This window comes from Ranitomeya imitator, chromosome 2 (assembly GCF_032444005.1).
Source record: "Ranitomeya imitator isolate aRanImi1 chromosome 2, aRanImi1.pri, whole genome shotgun sequence".
Classification (NCBI taxonomy): domain Eukaryota; kingdom Metazoa; phylum Chordata; class Amphibia; order Anura; family Dendrobatidae; genus Ranitomeya; species Ranitomeya imitator.
The window spans coordinates 751,329,430-751,350,531 of record NC_091283.1 but is presented as its reverse complement, the minus strand read 5'-3'; the positions used below and the strand labels follow the sequence as shown (position 1 = coordinate 751,350,531).

At 43.0% G+C, this 21,102-nt stretch overlaps 1 protein-coding gene across 1 annotated transcript in view; it reads left to right on the top strand.

Annotated features, from left to right (window-relative positions):
• Positions 1–21,102, top strand: part of LOC138665633 (transmembrane protein 150A-like) — a 176,067-nt gene that overhangs the window by 79,664 nt on the left and 75,301 nt on the right. Inside the window, exon 3 of the mRNA XM_069753285.1 lies at positions 5,210–5,281. Within this exon, the coding sequence (XP_069609386.1) occupies positions 5,210–5,281 (72 nt within the window). The remainder of the gene's footprint in view (positions 1–5,209; positions 5,282–21,102) is intronic.

Sequence of the window (21,102 nt, the reverse complement as noted above, 5' to 3'; positions counted from 1 at the left end):
CCATGGCTCCATCAACTAACGTATGCATTTCCCCCAATCGCTCTGATTCCGGGAGGACCGGGCTCATGTGATCTTGATAGCCCCGTTCTGGCCGAAGAGGCCTTGGTTCTCTTGGATGATGAGAATGTCAATATCCAGCCCGTGGGTACTTCCAGACCTTTCAAACCTCCTCTCCCAGGGCCCAGTTCATCATCCGCAAGTTGCGAGCTTACACTTGACAGCCTGGCATTTGAGAGGCAGCTACTAGAAAGCAGAGGATTCTCTCTGGGGCTGATATCTACTCTACTACAAAGTAGGAAACCAATTACAACCAAACAATATGAGAAAATATGGAAAAAAATTCCTTTCCTCGGGCCCAACCCTAAAAACGAGAAAGAATCCTTACATCCATTAGATGTCAGAAGATGCCTCATGCATTACATAGAAACCACCAGAGAGAGTAGGGAGGACGCCTCTTTTTGTGTGTTTTCAGGGTCCCGGAAGGGGGAAAAAAGCCTCCAAAGCCACTTAGATCAGACGCCATCAGCCTATCTTGCCAATCATACTCCTCAAGTGGGATGCACGTCCCGGGAGATGTCAAGGCTCTCAACGAGAGCAGTAGCAACCTCTTGGGCGGAGAAGGCCGGAGCTTCAATTGACCAGATATGTAGAGCTGCTACCTGGTCCTCACCATCTACATTCTATAGGCACTATAGATTGGACCTTATCTCCTCTTCAGACCTTACCTTTGGTAAAAGGGTTCTGGAAACGGTGGTCCCTCTCTGAATGTACAATCAATGCAAATCTCTCCGTAGTGCCATCATGGGCATCAGAGAAAAATATAGTTTTTACCGATAACGGAATTTCTCTGAGCCCATGACGGCACCCGTACATTCCCTCCCTTCACTTATGGGTGTGCACACTAATATAGTGCCATATGCTAATTACCTGAATAGTCACGCGGTATCTCAATTAAGTTTAAGTAATGTAAAGAGTAAGACTCTATTCCTTAGTCTCCCATCGTTCTCTAGTAAACAGCTGATGTGGGAGAGAGGTACCGCCTTTTTATCTGTAGGTTTCCTGTCCTTGGTGGGCGGATCCCCCTCTCTCCGTGGTGCCGTCATGGGCTCAGAGAAATACCGTTATCGGTAAGAACTATATATATTTTTTTATTTTTTTAGTTTATTTATTTTCACTACTCTACATTATAAACTTATGTGAAGCAGCTGGGAGTTCAAGGTGCTCATCACACATCTAGATACATTCCTTGAGGGGTCTAGTGTTTCCAAAATGGTATCAATTGTGGGCGGTTTCCACTGTTTAGGCACATCAGGACGGGCTCTCCAAACGCAGCATGGCATCAGCTAATTCAGCAACTTTTGCATTCAAAAAGTCAAATGGCACTCCTTCCAAGCTCTGCCGTGTGTCCAAACAGTGGCTTTCTCCATCATTCATGGTATCTGCATGCTCGGGAGAAATTACACAACAAATCTTTGGGTCCAGTTTTTTCTGTTACCATTGAGAAAATTAAAGTTGGGGTCTAAAGTATCTTTTTTTTTTTTTTTTGTGTCACAAAGTTAAATTTCTTTTTTTTTTTTTCCTTCCACATTCCCAAAATTCCTGTGACACACCTGAAGTGTTAATAAGCTTATTGAATGAATGTGGTTTTGAGCACCTTGAGGGGTGCAGTTTTTAGAGTGGTGTCGGTTTTGCATATTTTATGTCATATTTTTTGTTAATTTTATTTGAAAAAATGTGAAAATACTGGTCAACCTTTAACCCTTCCTAACAACAAATTTTCAAATATTGTGCTGATGTAAAGTTGACATGTGGGAAGTGTTATGCATGAACTATTTTGTGTGATATGACCCTCTGATTTTAAGGGCATAAAAATTAAATTTGAAAATTGCAAAATATTCCGAATTTTTGAAAATTCATTTTTTTTTTTTTTTGTGTTTTTTAACAAACTCAAGACATGTCAAAGAAAATTTACCACTGGCATAAAGTATAGTATGTCATGAGGAAACTGTCTCCAAATCGATGGGAAGCGTTCCAGAGTTACTACATGAAGTGACACTGGTCAGAATTGTAAAATTTGGCCTGGTCATGAAGCTGAAAACAGGCTCGGGGGTGAAGGGGTTAACCTTCCGGTTACTTATTCATGTTAAGCTTCTGAAATGTAAACTTCTATAATATAACCATACAGTGTTGTCTAGAGGGAAAGCAGATCGATAAAGATTCTCTGAATGCTTGAAAGAAGTCTTCGAAGCATTTTGAAATCTAAATGTCTTAGTGGCTAGCGACCTGCCCAGTAAAGGAATTTTTTATTTATAAATTAAAGATGGAAAAATAACAAATATTTCTTACATTTTTGCTGTAGTTAAAATTATGTCAAAGTCAGAAACACACTTGTTCAGCAGACTGCTATACCTCCAGACTCTCCTGTAGACAGTGGTGCTCCACCGGGTTTTCATTTATGTATGTGGGGAGAGAAGGCTACTGCAGATGGCTCTGGCAGATACTGATCTACCTTGAGAACAAAAGCAACGAGGATTGACATCCCAACTACCAATGCCTGATTCTCTTCTTTCCTGTGTAGCAGAGTCAGTTAGGACTGGGTTAAATCCAAGTAATGTAGGCTTTCATTAGACGCACCTGGCTAGCTTTAACTAAGGACCAGAGCCTGTGCTCACTAGAGGTGTGTCAGTCTGGATGGAGCAGAATGCAGTGTGCCTCTTGGGAGTTACCTGCCAAAATGTGAGCTGTAGCTGAGACATGTGCTGGGATCTAGCTCTGAATGGAGACTGCATGGCTCAGCTAGGAAAGCTGAGCAGCCTGTTTGTGGAAGCTGTAGCCTATGCCCATAGTTGATCACTTCTGTTTGGCACTGGAAGCTGCTGTAGCTCAGGCTGAAGGGGATACAGAGACTGGTGGGATTAAGCATCTTAATGAAGTTTACTCCTGGAGAAAGCACTATAATCTCTATGGGTAAGCCTGCACTGATATGTGCCCTGTGATACCTTAGTGTTTTTAAATCCCTTGGAGTTTTATGAAAGCAGTAAAACTGCATTTAAGGCTATGCCGGCATCCTTGCATGCTCCCTTTTCCTCCTCTTGGCAAGTGAGTTAACATACTCCCTGCCACATTGCTTGGCGGTGTCTCGCCCTCCTCCTTTGGCCGCGGTCCCCGGCTCTCATGGCTTGTGCACGGGCCTCTTAAAGGGGCAGCGAGCACGCTCTGAATATGCTGCAAGCCAATAGCTGGGAGGCATCTCTTATTTAAGGCACACTCTCCTGTAAGGGGATACCTGTACAATGCCCTTGTCAGTGTGATGTTGTCCCACCCAGTTAATTGTCCGATCCATTGAACCTATTCCTGAACTCGTTTGAATTGGAATCCTTTGTTCCGCGTGTGGTCAGGGCCTGAGCTCGCATCAGCTGTCCCTGAACCCTGACACCACTCCCTGCGTTACCTGAGCCTGAAGACGCACCTGAATCATGACGCTGCTTCCTGCAGCACCTGTGCCTGAAGCCATACCTGCGGTATGTTGAACCCTGACACAGCTACTGTGGTAGCTGAAACTTGATGCTGGACCGGCAGTATCTGAACCCTGAAGCTGCATCAGCGGTACCTGACGGCACCAATATCTCTTCTGGTTAGTGTTCCAAAGTCTGTACTGTCAGTCTGTTCCAGTATTGGAATTCAGTTCTGCCTGTGACTGTGTCCGTATCCTTTCTGCCCAATGACCCAAAACCTGTGTTGTCTGAAGTGTCTGAGTCCTGTCTCGCCGGTTACTCCGTGTCTGCTATGCAAACCCCTGGGGTCATCAACTGCAGTACTGGAGGCTGCCTTGGCGTGGTACCTGGGTCTGAAGTTTAACTCAACCATTAGTTACACTGCTCCTGTTTGTCCAAACCACATTGCCTGTGTGAACGCTACCCAATGACTACCTGAGAGTGAATCCCTAGACATGTCATGAGCTGTTAGAGGATTACAGTATGTTAATGATGTTAAAAACTCATTATATACGGATGCTAGGTGAGGAAAAAAATAGCTCACTCGCATGACAGAAATTGAGCCATTCATATTCCACTTGTCCAACTTCTTATGAACAACATCAGAGCTATTTTTTTTATACGCCAATGTGAGCGAGGCCTTTATGACTTTCCACAATTGCATGTTCCTATCACTGTGTGCAGTAATAGTAGATGTTTTTGCCAAGTTCAGTCCACAGAGCCCTGGCTTAAATTTTAACACCTTTGGTATGAAGAGGAAGCTTGATGTAAGTCGGGCATTGTCACTTGGCATCAATTCCCAACCTTATTTACATCCATTCAGCCAGAAAAAAAAATAACTGCAGTAATTTTTACAAAAGTTCGGAACTTAAAATGTACATGTCTTAGCTTGTAAATACTTTACCTTACATATCTTATGTTTTTGAAAAGTAGGATTTCCTACGAAAAGAAAAAAAAAATGCCATTGTTTATGAACACTAGGAAAAACCCCTATACTAAAGTGTACTTCAGTGTTATATAGTGATTGATCACTTCCTAAAAAAGGGTAACAGGAGATGTCTGTTAACGGGCATTTAGCCTGCGAGATGATTGTGTATGAGTGTGCTTAAAAACCTCTTGTTCCGTGATTATCTTGCCATGTAAACCGTCAGCCAATGAATAGGCAAAGGATGAAGAATCTGCAATTAATATTTTATTATTATATTTTAATTAATATTTTGTATATGCTCATGTTGGAAAATCCTTTCTACATGAAATAATTTCTGCAAACAATTGTACACTTGCTACATAACGCCATCTTTTTCTTTCATAGTATACTGGAAAAAAAATACATCTTTAAATTTACAAAGTATAAAAAGTTTTAAAAGTAAATTTGTGAATTTCAGCAGAACGAACGTTGCTCTGTTTTATTTTTATTTCTTTATTTTATTGTAATCTGAGTATCCGGAAACCAATATGGTCACATAACAAACCTCACAGCTCTCAGGCTCCTGATGGTCCATTGTCTGTTCACAGCGGGCTTTACCGGGAAGGATTGTCGGAAACTGTCACAGCAGAGAAAGTGATTACTGTAAATATAAATGTGTTAAATTAGTAAAGCTGTGGGATTTTTTTTATTTTTTTCTTGCAATTTTACATTTTATTAACTTGGGTTGTGTAATGTGGTTGCGGTACATTGACCAGTGTCTTATGTAATCTGTGTGTTTCCTTGGCAGGATATATAATCACACCTGTGAATCGCTGAATGATGGATCTTGCTGCACGTTGGATCACATCCCTCTTGTAAGGTAAGAACCCTAATGGTGATAAATTAACTATTACCAACCTAGATGAGTAAGCATTGAGTGAGGAGAGAAGTTAATTTATTAGCTGATTTGGGCTGTGTTCACATATTGCGTTTTTGCTGCATTTTTTTTTTTTTATGCAGTTTAATGGCTTACAAAAAGATGCAGGTTTTGCTGTGTTTTTAGTGCTGTGTTTTTGTCAGGGTACATTTCTCTTGTGCTTTCTGATGAAGTTTAGGGCATAAAAAAAAATTCTGATTCAACTTCATTAGGTTTTGGTACCAAAGTTGCAGCAAAACATACCTGCGTTTTTTTTTGTTTTTTTTTTTGTTTTTTTTGCACTACCCATTACTTTCAATGGGTGGAAACGTTGAAAGAAGTGACATGCTTCATTTTGCAAAAACACAGCTCTTTGACAAAACAGGGAAAAAAAAACCAAGCTGTGTGTATGAGATTTCTGAAATCTCAAACTTTGCTAGTACTGTCAAATGCAGCTGAAAATTTGCACAAAAAAGCAGCAAAACGGTATTTTTTTTTTTTTCCCCTTGCATATTTTCTAGATGAACCTGAAGCTATCGTGATGCCAGCAAAGTGAATTATAAACCTGAAGTGTCATGCACACGTTGGGTATTTTTGACTTGCAGATTTGGTGCAGAAAATAATCTGCTGAATGTCAATTCTCTGGGCATTTTTGCCAGCATTTTTCATCAGCCATAACCAAATGCAGTCAAAAACGTGGTAAAAATGCGCATTTTTTTCAGCTGCGCTTTTCCTGCCAAGAGATTCAGAAATTTTACTCAACGTGTGCATATACCCTTAAACTGTAAATACAGTCAACAAAAGTAAGGCTATAACATTTAGAAAAAGTATGCGGCACTCACCATTGCATTCGTGAAGAAAGTCCTTTATTCCATCAGACAGTTAAAGGACATTGTGGATTGCGAGGTTCCGAGACATGCGGGGAGAGGGTGAGGACGGCTGCCATTTCGCGTGTCTACGCTTCAACAGGTGTTCAAAGTAAGGCTATGTTCACATGTCCAGTAGGGATCCATTAGAATGGATCCAGCTGCTAAGTTTTGCAGACACAACTTTTTTTAGTCTGTTTTTAAAAACCTGATCTTTGCTGGATCCATTTGTTTTGTGGTGGTTTTTTTTTCTCTTTTTTAACATTGAAGTCTATTGAAAACTGATCGGTTAGCCACCCATCCTCTTCCATTTGTAATGGATCCAGTAAGCAAAAAGCAAATCCTTTTACAAATGAGAAAACAGACTTCAATGTTAAACAGATCCAGCAGAAATCAGTTTTTTTTTCAAACCTGACTAAAGTTGTCTGCACAACTTTTTTTGGAAAATGGATTGCTGCTGGGTCCGTTCTAACGGGTCGTTACTGAACATAACCGAAGGAGGAGACTTGGAGTTGGTCTCTCCTACACATTAGATGGCTGTCTGACTCTCCCGTTCCCCAGCGTTCTGGCCTAGCGCTCCCTTATTCTCAGAGCCACTGTCCGATATAATTATAATAATAATAATAATAATAATAATAAATTATAATCTTTATTTTTATATAGCACTAACATATTCCGCAGCGCTTTACAGGTTGCACACATTATCATCGCTGTCCCCGATGGGGCTCACAATCTAGAATCCCTATCAGTATGTCTTTGGAATGTGGGAGGAAACCGGAGTGCCCGGAGGAAACCCACGCAAACACGGAGAGAACATACAAACTCTTTGCAGATGTTGTCCTGGGTGGGATTAGAACCCAGGACTCCAGCGCTGCAAGGCTGCAGTGCTATACCACTGCGCCACCGTGCTGCCCGTGATATCTCTAGCTGTGGCCTAAGAAAACAAAAGGATCCACTCCTCCAAATGACATACAAGGATCCTTATCGTCTCCAACATTATCTGTCAAGGTGGCCTACTCGCATCACATTTGATCCCCATGTCCAGTAGTGAATGTGTTTTTTGTTGTTGTTTTTTTTTTTTTTTTGTTTTTTTTATTGTTCTTTTGTTCTCTTAAGCGGGCACCAAAGGATGGATTACCACACTTTACTATCTGCCTAAAAAATCGACCCTGGAACAGAGTAACTCCATCAGGGTTCTGTCTAAGGCCAGTCTCACACGTCCGGATAATTCCGGTTCCTGGAAAAATCGGTACCGGAATTATGTGTCCGTGAGCTCACGTAGGCCATCCGTGTGGCACACGGGCGGTACACGTGTGCCGACTGGGTACCACACGGAGCGTGCAGGAGACAGCGCTAGAGATAAGCGCTGTCCCCTGCATCTGGTGCTGAAGCCACCATTCATATCTTCTCTCCAGCAGCGTTTGCTGGAGAGCAGATATGAAAAATCCTTTTTTTTTTTTTCATGTTTAAAATAAAGATCCCTGTCCCCACCCCCTGTGCGCCCGCCCGCTGTTAATAAAATACTCACCCGGCTCCCTCGCAGTGTCCTCTCCGTGCCGCACCTTCTCCTGTATGAGCGGTCACGTGGGGCCGCCCATTACAGTAATGAATATGCAGCTCCACCCCTATGGGAGGTGGAGCCACATATTCATGACTGTAATCGGCGGCCCCACGTGACCGCTCATACAGGAGAAGCTGCGGCGAGGACAGGACACTGCGAGGGAGCCGGGTGAGTGTTTTATTAACAGCGGGTGGGCGCACAGGGGGTGGGGACAGGGATCTTTATTTTAAACACGAAGGAAAAAAAAAAAAGGATTTTTCATATCTTCTCTCCAGCAAACGCTGCTGGAGAGAAGATATGAATGGCGGCTTCAGCACCACGTGGGGGGGGACAGCGCTTACTGTAGCGCTGTCTCCTGCACGGCACACGGACTGCACACGGACAGCGTCTGTGTGCGGTACGTGTTTTACACGGACCCATTGACTTTAATGGGTCCGTGTAATCCGTGCACTCCCACGAACACTGACATGTCTCCGTGTTTTGCACACAGACACACTGTCCGTGAAAACACGCTGACATGTGCAGAGACACATTGATTTCAATGTGTCTACATGAGTCGGTGTCTCCGGTACGTGAGGAAACTGTCATCTCACGTACCGGAGCCACTGACGTGTGCAACCGGCCTAAAACCTATTTTTTGCCGGTGCAGAATATTTCCGGATGGTCTGAAATGTGGGGTCAAGCATGAGTTTAGACTTTGAAAATCCCACCCAAACATTTTTTTTATTTTTAAAAGATGACCAGAATTCAGGAAATGGTCTTAAAATGAAGAAACCATTACTTACTCCTTTAATTCCCTCCTCATCTTCTGTCACTGCTGCAACCACTCATTCAGCATTGACATGCTTTAATGCAAATTTCTATGGAGGCCATTTAGTGGCTTCAGCCATCCTATGAATGATGGACAGGTCATCTCCATTGCAGAACCAGTTTGGCCACTGAAGTATTGGCACAGGATTGTTAGAGGATTTTGGGAGTACTTAAAGGGAATGTCACCAGGTTTGTTGCCACCTAATCTGTGCGCAGTATGATGTAGATACAAGGATTCTGATTCCAGCAATGTGTCGCGTACTGGGCTACTTGCTGTAGTCTTGATAAAATCCCTGTTTTGTCAGCAGAGGATAATCACTGGTAAATCCTGTTGTCATATAGTCCTCCACATTCATGAGCTCTGTATAACCCCGCCTCCACCGCTGATTGGCAGCTTTCATGCAGTGTATACAGAGAAGGCAGCCAATCAGTGATGGGGGCGGCGTTATACAGAACTCAGCAGTAGAGAATTGGTAGATCTGCAGCACTATGGAAAATAGGGACTGTATCAAAACTGCAGCAAGCAGCCCAGTAAGTGTCATGTTCCCGGAATTGGGGTCTCTGCCCCTGCATCATGCAGCTGTCAGGTTACAAATATAGACCATAGTATTGAAAGATAGGAGACAAAAAAAGCGCAAATAGGGTCTTATCCCCAGGATTGTTTCTGATCAATTGTGAGAGAACTGCTCACCTGGTAGTACACAGTACAAGCGTGTAGTTTGTCAGCTGCTGCAGATCCACAGGTCGGCGCTGCGACCTCTCAGAACCGTTATAATAAATGAACTGTGGATTACATCCGCGCTGCTGCGACAAATAATAGATCCAGATATACTTGTAAAATGTTTGGGTGGTTTATTCAACGCGTTTTGAAGCTCATGGCTTCTTCTTCAGGAAGTTTCCACACAAAGAACGTGTGGAAACTTCCTGAAGAAGCCATGAGCTTCGAAACACGTTGAATAAACCACCCGAACATTTTACAAGTATATCTGGATCTATTATTTGTCGCAACAGCGTGGATATAATCCACATTTCATCTATTATAACGAAAATATAGACCATACAGAGAACCGTTGATTAATAATTGCCAAAGAAACCAACCTGTGGTTAGGTCTGAAGCAAAACATTACAATAGGACACTCCTGAATACAGCAGTTTGTAATCCATTTCATTTTTTATCTAAGTCCAATAATTAGTTAAAAAGGTATAAATGTATTCAACACATAATTAATGCAATGACATATCATAGTCAGCAAAATATAGAATCCAGTGCAAGAGATGCTAAAGTGCTTGTCTCAAATGGGAATAGGTGGGATGGACATCAGTACTTTCATAAGGCCACCATCTTGGTGCACATAAACCATAAAGCCTATGTTCCCCCCCCCCCCCCATCCTAAAGGTGCTTACCCATGTGCCGCCACCGACGCGCGTTTCGCGTTGGCTTCTTCAAGGTGCAGTCGATATGTCATTGCATTAATTATGTGTTGAATACATTTATACCTTTTTAACTAATTCTTGGAATTAACAGTTTAACAGTTCAGTGTAAACTTATGGGAAACGCAATCCGCAGTGCACATGCTGCAGAAAAAAACACGCGAAAACGCAGCGGTTTACATTCCGCAGCATGTCACTTCTTTGTGCAGAATCTGCAGCGGTTTTACACCTGCTCCATAATAGAAAACCGCAGTGGAATCTGCACAAAAACCGCCTTAAATCTGCAGGAAAAACGTGCAGTTTTTGCCCTGCGGATTTATCAAATCCGCTGCAGAAAAATCCGCAGTGGACCATTCTACGTGTGCACATACCCTTAGAATCAAGTTTTAAAGGAAATCTGTCACCAGGTTTTTATTTTGTTTTTTTCTTACATTGGGAAAAACACAGAAAAAGTTTTAATTTAAAAGAATTATGTAAGTGGGGGGGGGGGGGGAATGTTGTAGCAGCTGGAATTCAAGTCCGTTCCATCTTGGTGTTACATCTGGAGGAGTCTAGACAAGTAATGGTGATCTCCTCACTCGCACAATTCTCTGATCTGGTGTTATTGGAGTGGCTGATGGCAGCAGGTGCATCCCAATAATAACCATGGAGCGCTGCTGCCATTGCTCTCTCAACTCTTCATTGGTAGATCTCATGCAGTCATAGAGGCCATTTATTCTAGAATCCTATTTCCTTTTGACCCAATAGGTAGGGAGGTCGTGAGAAGTTTACATCCCTTCTAAAACGAAAGCCCTGTGATAGGCAACATAAGAACATTCCCAGTGCTGACAGGACGGATAATCGATACATGGCACAATTTGTAGTCGTTTCGTTAGACCAATTTTCTAATGTACAGTATTTATAAAGTGTCTAAAGTATAATGCACCTGTATATTAAAAATGAATCTGGTATTTTGCAAGTACAAAAATTGCATACAACTAATTCAGGCAAACACTAATGGTGTTAAATAACTGGGCACTTATTTTACATTTTTGTACTGCCTTATCTATCTATCTATAGTGTTATAAACCATTGTTGTGCTTGTACATTTTTCCATGGTTGCTTAGAAAAACCAAACAGACTAGATGTACAGGTTGGTATCTCCAAAAAACGAAAACTTGCAGAAAATACAACCTTGTATAAAGCTTCTGTTTTTTATATATACGTACTCCAGAGAGTGAATGTATGCTGGAGGACGAGGCTGACACATCCACACATCTCAACCAAAGCCTGGGCGGAAAAATGCAGAAAAAACAGACCCAGCATTACTGCTTACATGAGTCTTCCTGAAGTGTGTGCTTGGATCAGGACCATAATGAACAGCTTTTGTTTTGTACTGTCCATTTTTTTTCTTAAATATTTGTATTGGCTGCTATTGGTATGTGACACTGTCGTGCCATAGGGTCACATTGTAGTGCGTGCATTGTGGAACCCAGGATAAGCACATGGCAAACTTTTGTTCTTTGTGAACTTTGGAAACTGTTGAATCCAGTAGGTAACGTGTGTATTATTGGCTGTTATTGTGGAGTCACCAAATACATTCTGATTTTTGAGATAACCAACCAGTTTCTTCTTTTCAGCAGAGCCAGATAAGATTATATTTCTAACTGACCTAAAAAAAATAAACTAACATTCCCTGTAATAGGAAGAGCACTAAACGTTTCCACCACAGTTCTGTTGTCTGTAATGTTTCTTCTATCAAACGAGAAGAACTTATACCGTATTTTTCGGACTATAAGACGCACCGGACCATAAGACACACACCAAATTTTCAGAAGGAAAATAGGGGGAAAAAAATGTGTCAAATAGGGGGCCATCTTACTGTCCGAATTCAGCTTACCGGGGAGGGTTTTCAGCACTGCTGGAGGAGTAGTCACAGAGGTTGTTCGGTGGTCCAGGCTGGTGCGGTGGCCTCTGGGAAATCCCATCCCAGGCTGGTGCGGTGGTGCTGTTGCTCTTAAAGGCTGTGGTGGGGCTGTGGTGTCAGGGCTCTGTCCTGGGGCGGCAGCGACTCTGTGCTGCATGGGGGACTCCTCTGGCATTTTATCAAAGCCCGGAAGCCCCCGCAGCTCCGTTGCTGTGGCGCGGAGGCCTCCGGAAAGATGGCCGCCAGTGACTTCTGGAAAGATGGCCACCGGGGGCGGCGCATGCTCACTCGGATCTCAGCTACGAGATCTCAGATCTCTGGACGAGATCTCGTTGCTGATATTTGAATCTGAGCATTCGCTGCCCCGGTGGCTGTCTTTCTGGAGGCCACAGCATTGCAGCAACTGAGCTGCGGGGGCTTCTGGGTTTTGATGAAATGCAAGTGGAGCCCCTCACGCAGTATAGAGCCCCACTGCCTCCACACCAGATCCCTGACACTACTGCACCACCGAGTACAGCTGCATTTGGACCTCCGCCACTGGGACCGCTGCCAGGATTTGTAAGTATATTGCGACCATAAGACACACTGCCCCTCACGCAGTATAGAGCCCCACTGCCTCCACACCAGATCCCTGACACTACTGCACCACCGAGTACAGCTGCATTTGGACCTCCGCCACTGGGACCGCTGCCAGGATTTGTAAGTATATTGCGACCATAAGACACACTCCCATTTTCCCCCAAAAAAAAATTTGGTGAAAAAAGTGCATCTTATCGTCCGAAAAATACGGTAATTCAGTTTTTGGGTGAATCCAGCCCTCTTTTCTAAATCCACAAACTGTTAGCTTGGCATGCTGTATAGGTATCCTTGTTTCTGTCTATCTGTTAAAGGGGCACAAACTACCAAAGTATGGTAGTCTAAAACACATGGGTATGAAATTAAACATGGATGGGTTGCATAATCCACCTATTTCTTTGTAGCTTCCCTTAGGTCTCATCACAGTGTAGTTAAACCTATGCAGTATGAAAACGAAGTCAAGTTCCCCATAAACATTACACAACTGTCCAACCAATGGTGTTTCAGCCTGACTCTCCCATACCCAGGAGTGCTTATTTTGGCCGATGAACCTGTCCTCTGCCAGACATTGTGGCAGCAGCTTACGATGGGTAGAACACAAGGATCAATAGTCCGAAATCAGACATGCTGGATCCCTAACTTCCTGACAGTAGTCTGTTGGCAGCCCCCAAAAGGGCAATGTTTTTTTTAATATAATTGACCCTCTGCCCACTTTTACCTTCTACGGTATTACCATGACTCTTGGTGACCTTTCAGTTCTCCATTGGAAAGAAAGGGGTGTTTCGCTATATACTTTTAGTCCTCTCCCTGCTGATTCAACAGTCCCTGACCTCCAGTCTCTGAGTTCAGACTGCTTTAGAGCAAGTTGGAGTGTCTGAGACTACTAACGCATAGTGGATCTAAGATTGTCCAATGCTGCTGACATCAGGCTAGTGTACATGGAGTAGTCTGAGAATCTGGTGACTTGAGAAGGACTAAAAAGGAGGCACCAGGTAATGTATACGTTTGCCTTGTTATGTAGCATTAATATGGAGAATCAATGTAGTGAACTTCTCCAGGAAAATAGGTCCTCTAAGCAGGCTTGGACTGGCCCATAGGAGAACAGTGGGATCCCCCGGTGGGCCCTTGTGCCGATATGGGCCCACAGCTCCAATGCATGGGCAGTACTTGAAATAATTCACTTGATTTACTCTGCACAGAAAGAAGGCAGCATCTCATCACTCATTAACCAAACTGCCCAGTTTACTATGATATAGAAGCAAAGATACATTTGTGAATGAGGGAAATGTAAAAATTGCATGCAGGTGAAAAGTTGGCCCCCCAAGTCTGTTACTGGCGGGCCCTTGGCACCCAGTCAAGACACTGCCTCTAAGGTCATTTTATATAGCCATATAATTCCTAGGGGATATTGGGACGAATACACTGTAGAGGTGCCTTGCATTGTTATTGCTCAATTGCTTTGAGCATCCTATTGCTGCTTATTGCTGTAATTCTTACTGTTCATTGCAAACTTTAGCTAGTGCAGCCCCTTATGAAAATATCATCCTTAACAGGTTTGGTTCAATACTTGACTTGCAGCCACTATGGCCACCATGACACCATCTACTGGCATGACATTCAACTGTCCAATGTGCTAATAGCATCTTCAGAACGGAAGAGGACGTGATCTCTAGCGCCACCTAATGGATATAGCAATTGTTAGTCAATATCGACCTTTTAATGAGCCTTGCTCGATGACTTGGGATAGGAAGCCACAACAGACGCATGCTTTTGGGTGTTGCCACTCATCACTGCAAAGCCGGAGGTCTGAATTGGCCATGTAAGAGGCTTGTAACTGAGGGTCTAAGGGGGAGGTTTTTCCTCATGGAGATTGCCCAGCTGGCTTAAGGCTTATAGGGGATGCAGTGCTTTCCAATACTCAGTTTTCCATTGATTTTCTTGGAGCAAATAGCAAAGTTTCAACTACAAACTCTATATTTGCTTTTTTTTTATAGCCTGTGGTTGTGGCTTGGTAAATATATTTTTGTTTCCTATAGAGCTCTCGGCTGAATATATTAATTTGCATTGGATTTGTTGTGAGAGTGAACCATCACTGTGTTTGCTGTTCCCACCACAGTCCGGATGGTAGATTCTTTTTTTTAGCTACTGTTTAAGCAAAGGACCCTTTTTATGAGAGTGCCCCCTGAAATACCACTTTTTAAATCAATAGTGATGAAAGAAAAGTCTCATCAGGAGGAGGATTTATTTTCCTGGCTTGAGAAAATTTCAGGCTTGTTGGGATTTACGACAAAAAAGGCTGGAAGACCAAATGAAATGCAGTGTAGTCGTTTCTTCTGCTGTTCGGCTTACATTTTGTAAAGATACTACTATTGATTCAGGATCTTTTACATTCCAAAGTGGACACAAACAGCAGGAGAACAACATTGACTAATTGATTTCCAGCGGATTAGATGGTGCGACTCTGTCCCTGAACTTACCTGGTTAAAACTTTGTTATGATGTCACAGCAGGTTCCCGACTGAATCCAATTGGTGACAACTCAGCAACTTGCACTGAGCCAGATACCCATAACTCATAATTCATGTGCAAGAATAAGATGACCTATGTGCCATCTAATAGTTAAGAACCACTATTCGTTTTATTATTTAGCAGTCCACCTCCATGTCTGCAGGATCCTTGTGCACAAGTGTCCAACTGATCAGTAGTTTGGTACCTCTTTGTTTCAAAGAATCGTATACTCCATATCTTTTAAAGGAAATGTGTTGTCAAACAATGACCTTGCTTAAATCTGGTTTTTATGTTAAATTTATTTTTTTTCATATCACAACCTGTATATAAAAAAAAATCTTTCAATAATCACAATGGCCACCGTGGCAATTTTAAAGCCGTGAGAGTTGTTTCAGGAAATTCACGTGAACATTAGCAGCAATAGACTGCCTCAGATTCTATCTATCTTTTTTTCTAGTATCTAATATGCGACTTTCGTATCTTATTGTCAAGGGAGGAAGAGAAGAGTTAGTTGTGACATCAGCTATAGTGTTTGGTGGATCTTGTATTGTGAGATGTGTATAAAGGCATTACTGGCTATTGTAATCCTGCCTCTGATAATGAAAGCCCTGTTCATCATAAAAGAACAGGATATTGGAGTCTAGAAAAGCCTTAATGGTTATTATGGAAATTTCAAGATTTGTGTGTGTTGGGAGATTTTATAGATTACAAAAAAGCCATCAGAACCTTCTTTTTGCGTTCAGCATTTTTACTGCCAAGAGATCAGGTTTTGTCTGCAGAAAAAAACATCAAAAAGCAACTTGTAAACGTTGCCAAAGGCGTATTTTATGCAAATTTTCAGCTGCATTTCGCACTACCAGCAAAGTCAATGAGATTTCAGAAATCTCAAACACACACCTTGTTTTTTTTTTCCTGACTGCTTTTTTGTCACACAAGGGTGTGACTTGTGTGAGGCCATGTGCGTTTCTTTGTCATGATTGCTGTTCAGTTCTAAAAGGGGAAGGGTCATATCGAGTAAGGAACTGGAACCAGCTGGTACACCACACTCCCCCATGTTGCACATATGGCCAATGTGTATGTATATCCATTGTGTATATAGTGTTTTGTCTAGTGTCCCCTCAAGACAATTTAAATATATATTTTAACCATGGGCTGCTCTTTTATCTATAGCCACAAATCCACACATCCGTGTTCTTGGTTTTAACTTCCTATGCTGCTGAGGCTGGTTTCTGGCACGACTTATATACTCATATTAACAGACCGAGTTTAAATCCAACGAGAAACTGGTGGCAGTCTTACCGGGCTGATAAGACTTTCACTCATTCTAGTGAAAGGGGCATTTCAGTTTGCCAGGGTTGTATTCGAGTGTGGTGCCATGTGATCAACTGAGACTGCCACATACTCTCTCTCCCTGTGTCTCCCTGGGCCCTTGTGGACACGGGATGTGTGTGTAAAACTGTGTCCTTGTGTGCCCGAAGGGGCGTGGAACATCACGTTGATTATGGTGGGGTGACCGCAAATCAAAACTCTAATCCCATGGAGTTTTGGATTTTGAATGATCCTAGAGATAAAAATGGAAAATCAAACTACAGGCTGATGCAGTTTCAGTGGAAATGCCTCAAGACAAGGAAATTATGCTCAGTGTGTGTGTATGACTTCCCTACAACACCTGGGCATGGTCCTGATGAGTCGGTGGATGTTTTCCCAAAGGATCTCCTCCCAGACCTGAATTAAAGCATCAGTCAACTCCTGGACAGTCTGTAGTGCAATATGGCGTTAGTGAATGGAACAAGACATCATGTTTCAGATGTGCTCGATTGGATTCAGGTCTGGGGAACAGGCAGGCCAGCCCATAGCATCAATGCCTTCATCATGCAGGAACTGCAGACACACTTCAGCCTCATGAGGCCTAGCATTCTCATGCATTAGAAGGATCCTAGTGCACTTGCATATGGTCTCACAATGGGTCTGAGCATCTCGTTCTGGTACCTAATGGCAGTCAGCATATCTCTGGCTAGTGCACGGAGGGCTGTTCTGCCTTCCAAAGAAATGCCTCCCCACACAATTACTGATCCACTGCCAAACTGGTCATGCTGGAGGATGTTGCAGGCAGCAGAACGTTCTCCATGGCTTCTCCTGACTGTCACGTGCTCAATATGAAACTGCTCTCATCCGTGAAGGGCACAAGGTGCCAATGTGGAATCTGGCATTTGCCAGAGAACACAAACATTGGCAATCGCCCTGCAAGGTGTTAAGCTTTTAGCACAACACCCACTTGTGGACGTTGGGCCCTCATACCACCCTCGTGGAGTCTGTTTCTGACAGTTTGAGCAGACACATGGATGTTAGTGGCTTGCTGGAAGTAATTTTGCAGGGTTCTGGCACTGCTCGTACTGTCCCTCCTTGCACAAAGGAGGTAGCGCTGCTGGGCTGTTGCCCTCCTGGTGTGTTGGCCTGTCTCCTGTTATCTGCTCCATGCTCTGGCCACTATGCTGGTAGATACGAGGGGCGATCCAAAAGTAATGATAATCAATACTAAACACAATGAATATAGTCAAAAAATAAATTTATTTTTCTACATAGTCTCCTAACAAGTCTATACATTTAGTCCATCTCTTTTCTAAACTTAGAATTCCCTTCGAAAAAAATTCTTGATCTTGACCCTCAAAAAAATCCCCAACAGCGGTTATCACGTCGCTATTGTCGTCAAATTTCTTGCCCCGGAGGTGTTCCTTGAGCCGAGGAAAGAGAAAAGTCACTGGGGGCTAGATCTGGTGAATAGGGGGGGGTGTTCCACCAGTTCAAAGCCCGCTTCTTGAATGGTAGCCATGGCAACAGCAGCTTTGTGAGCCGGCGCGTTATGTTGGTGAAACAACACTCCAGCCCGCAGTTTGCCGCGCCTTTTCTCCTTGATAGCCTCCCGCAATCTTCTTATTTGTTCTGCGTAGAAGGAGCCCGTAATAGTGGCTCCCTTCTCCAAATAGTCCACCATAATAATTCCTTCGGCGTCCCAAAAAACGGACGCCATAACCTTCCCTGCTGAGCTTGACACTTTGAATTTCTTCGGCGTCGGCTCGTTTCCATGTCATCGATTGTTGTTTAGTTTCGGGATCAAAGTGGTGGATCCAGGTCTCGTCCATGGTCAAAAAATGTGACAAAAAATTTTCCTTGTCTGCTTGGAACATTTTGGGATTTGCTATTGAAATGTCAACTTGTTTCTTCTTTTGTTCGTCGGTTAACATTTTTGGCACCCAACGCGCGGAGACCTTTCTCATATGCAATTCTTTTGCAAGGATTCTTTGAATACTGCCATATGAGATCCCTGTGACCTCAGCTACATGCCTGATAGTCACTCTTCGATCTGCCAATACAACTTCTTCAACTTTTTCCACGTTTTCTTCATTGAGGGACGTGGATGGGCGTCTTTCACGATGTTCATTTTCCGTCGATGTTCTTCCCAGCTTAAATTCCTTGGCCCAGCGTGCAACTGTGGAATATGGAGGAGAAGAGTCCCCCAATGTTTCCACCAAGTCGCTGTGTATGTCTTTGGTAGTCATTTTTTTCAAGCAGAGGTATTTGATGATAGCTCTGAGCTCGTTTTTTTCCATTTTGATGTTCACTCTTCGGCAGTTCATATTCAAATGAATGTAGCTCCCGGGAATCGTGGTCTATTTAAGTAATTTTTTTTCCTGGACTAGTGGGTACCTAAGAGAGAAGAAAACACTTTATTTTAATTTCTGTGTGCAATAGAAATAACCGATTATCATTACTTTTGGATCGCCCTTCGTATAGCTACCTTTCTTGCCACAGCTCGCAATGATGTGCCATCCTGGATGAGCTGCACTGCTTGAGCAACTTCTGTGAGTTGTAGACACTGCCTCATGTTGCTGTACAGTACCTCTAGAGGTGAGAGCAATGACTAAATGCAAAAGTGCAGAACCACTCCTTTTTCATAGGGGTTGTCAGTTGCACAACAGTAGGAGAAATTGATGCACAATTGGTGTTGCTTCATAACTGGACAGGTTGATTTCACAGAAGTGTGATTGACTTGGAGTTAATTTCCCTTTTTATATATATATTTTTGTGTGTATGTATAATATATGTGTATATATGTATATAGTTTGGGCATCCCTATTAATCTTAAGCTTAATGTTTTATTAAAAAAATAGTTTTTTTGCAACGGCTATTTCAGTTTCAAATATCTAATAACTGTTGGACACTAATGTTTCTGCCTTGAAATGAGGTTTATTGTACTAACAGAAAATGTGCAATCTGCATTCAAACAAAATTTGACAGGTGCATAAGTATGGGCACCCTTATCATTTTCTTGTTTTAAATACTCCTACCTACTTTTTACTGACTTACTAAAGCACTTTTTTTTGTTTTTCTAACCTCATTTGAACTTCATAGCCAGGTGTATGCAATCATGAGAAAATCTACTTGAAGTGGCTGTGACGCCCAAGAGACCGGGGTACCCAGCACCGGACCAATGGGGTCTGTCTCTTGAGGGGGGTGTCACGGGTGGCTTGACCCGGTGCTGTGGCCTCAGGCAATGCACAGTGTAAAGGGTATCGTGAGGGAACAGGCACTTACTTGATCAGCAGCAGGTTCTCCCAGCGGTGATGATCCCAATCCTGGATAGATGGCTATTGTCCAAATGAAAGACTGAGGCACTGAAACGTTTAACCAGTTTACTTTAACAAAAAAGGATTTACAACCAGTCCTGTCACCGGAGTCTGTATGGGAACTCTGAGTTACTTTGACCCTGCCGGGATCTTCGCCTCTTATTGTACGCAATATCTGTGTGGCCCTGCTGCTGTATGTGAACTGGCTGCCGGCCCAATCTGTCCCCTCCGGGTCCTGGTTCGACGGGCAACCCGAGTCCTTTTATCGGCTTACCCCCTCCAGGAGTACCGCTGAACTCTGTGTCTGTTGCTGCGTCCGGCCCTAGTGAAGCTGATATCACCTCACGTTTTTCCGGTTGCTGTATTATATGTAATGAATACAGCCACGGATCCGGTATCCGTCTTTGCGCCTGTTCTGGGTAGTGATTAATGCTACCCGGTTCTCACAATGTCCTTTTTCTCTATCCCTCTTCTCCTCAGGCCGGTGATTTAGGCCTGGTAACAGTCACAGGGCTGTTAGAGATTCAACTGTATGACCTCTCACTTTCAGCTCCTTAGCCCAACTGCCAGTTCTTCTCTCAGACCAGAATGGATCAAGGGGAGTCTCTGGAGCTCCCCCTTCTGGCCGGAGGTGGTAGTGCAGTCTTGCTATTTTAGTATTTGCATTTACTGTCAGTAACTATTTTTGTGGCAAATACCCCTAGGGGTGCCACATTCCCCCTTAGTTAAGAACAGTACTCCGGGACTGTGGGACAATAACATTTTGAAATAACAATTAATATGTATAGAGTCTTAAAAATGAAAAGTTACAAAAACCACTCGAGGAAACAAAAATATAGTTCTGTACAAAGTCACTTCAAATGGCGTCCATTAATACAGTTCTATCCTTGAAGGTATTAGGAAAGGCACTGTACTTAGTGTCCAGGAATTTAGTTCCATTTTTCCAACGGAGTTATCAATATAAAGTCTAAAGAAAGTTCAAAAAGAGCGAGGAGCAAAGTTCAAAAAGCAGTCTTTCCGGAGCTTTGATTTAGTGCCTCCGGGCTGATAAAAAGTTCAAGAATATGCAAGAAGTTCATACAGACAAGTCTCTGTAGGTACTGGGCTTAAACGTTGCAGACTGATAACAATGACTATACTACATTTTCTGTTTAACTATATACGGCATAACATATATACAATTCACATTATGAGCTTTATAGTTGGTAATCTGCATACCTGGCCGGTAATTGACCCTGGGTACTACGCTGTGATCTACGTAATAGCGGTGTCTCTTCATGTGGTGTACTACTGTCTACTGCGGATGTAGTATCTGCCCGCTCTGCTAAAGATAATTCCACGACTATGGAGTTGGCAAGTCCACCGTGAATGGGATTACTCTGACCAGGAATCTGTTCTTCCTGGCCTGGAACCTCCTGTAGTACGGGGTCAGCCTCTTCCTGTCTTGGGACTTCTGGTATTGGGTTTGGTGTTGGGTAAAAGGCCACCATGGGAACCACTACT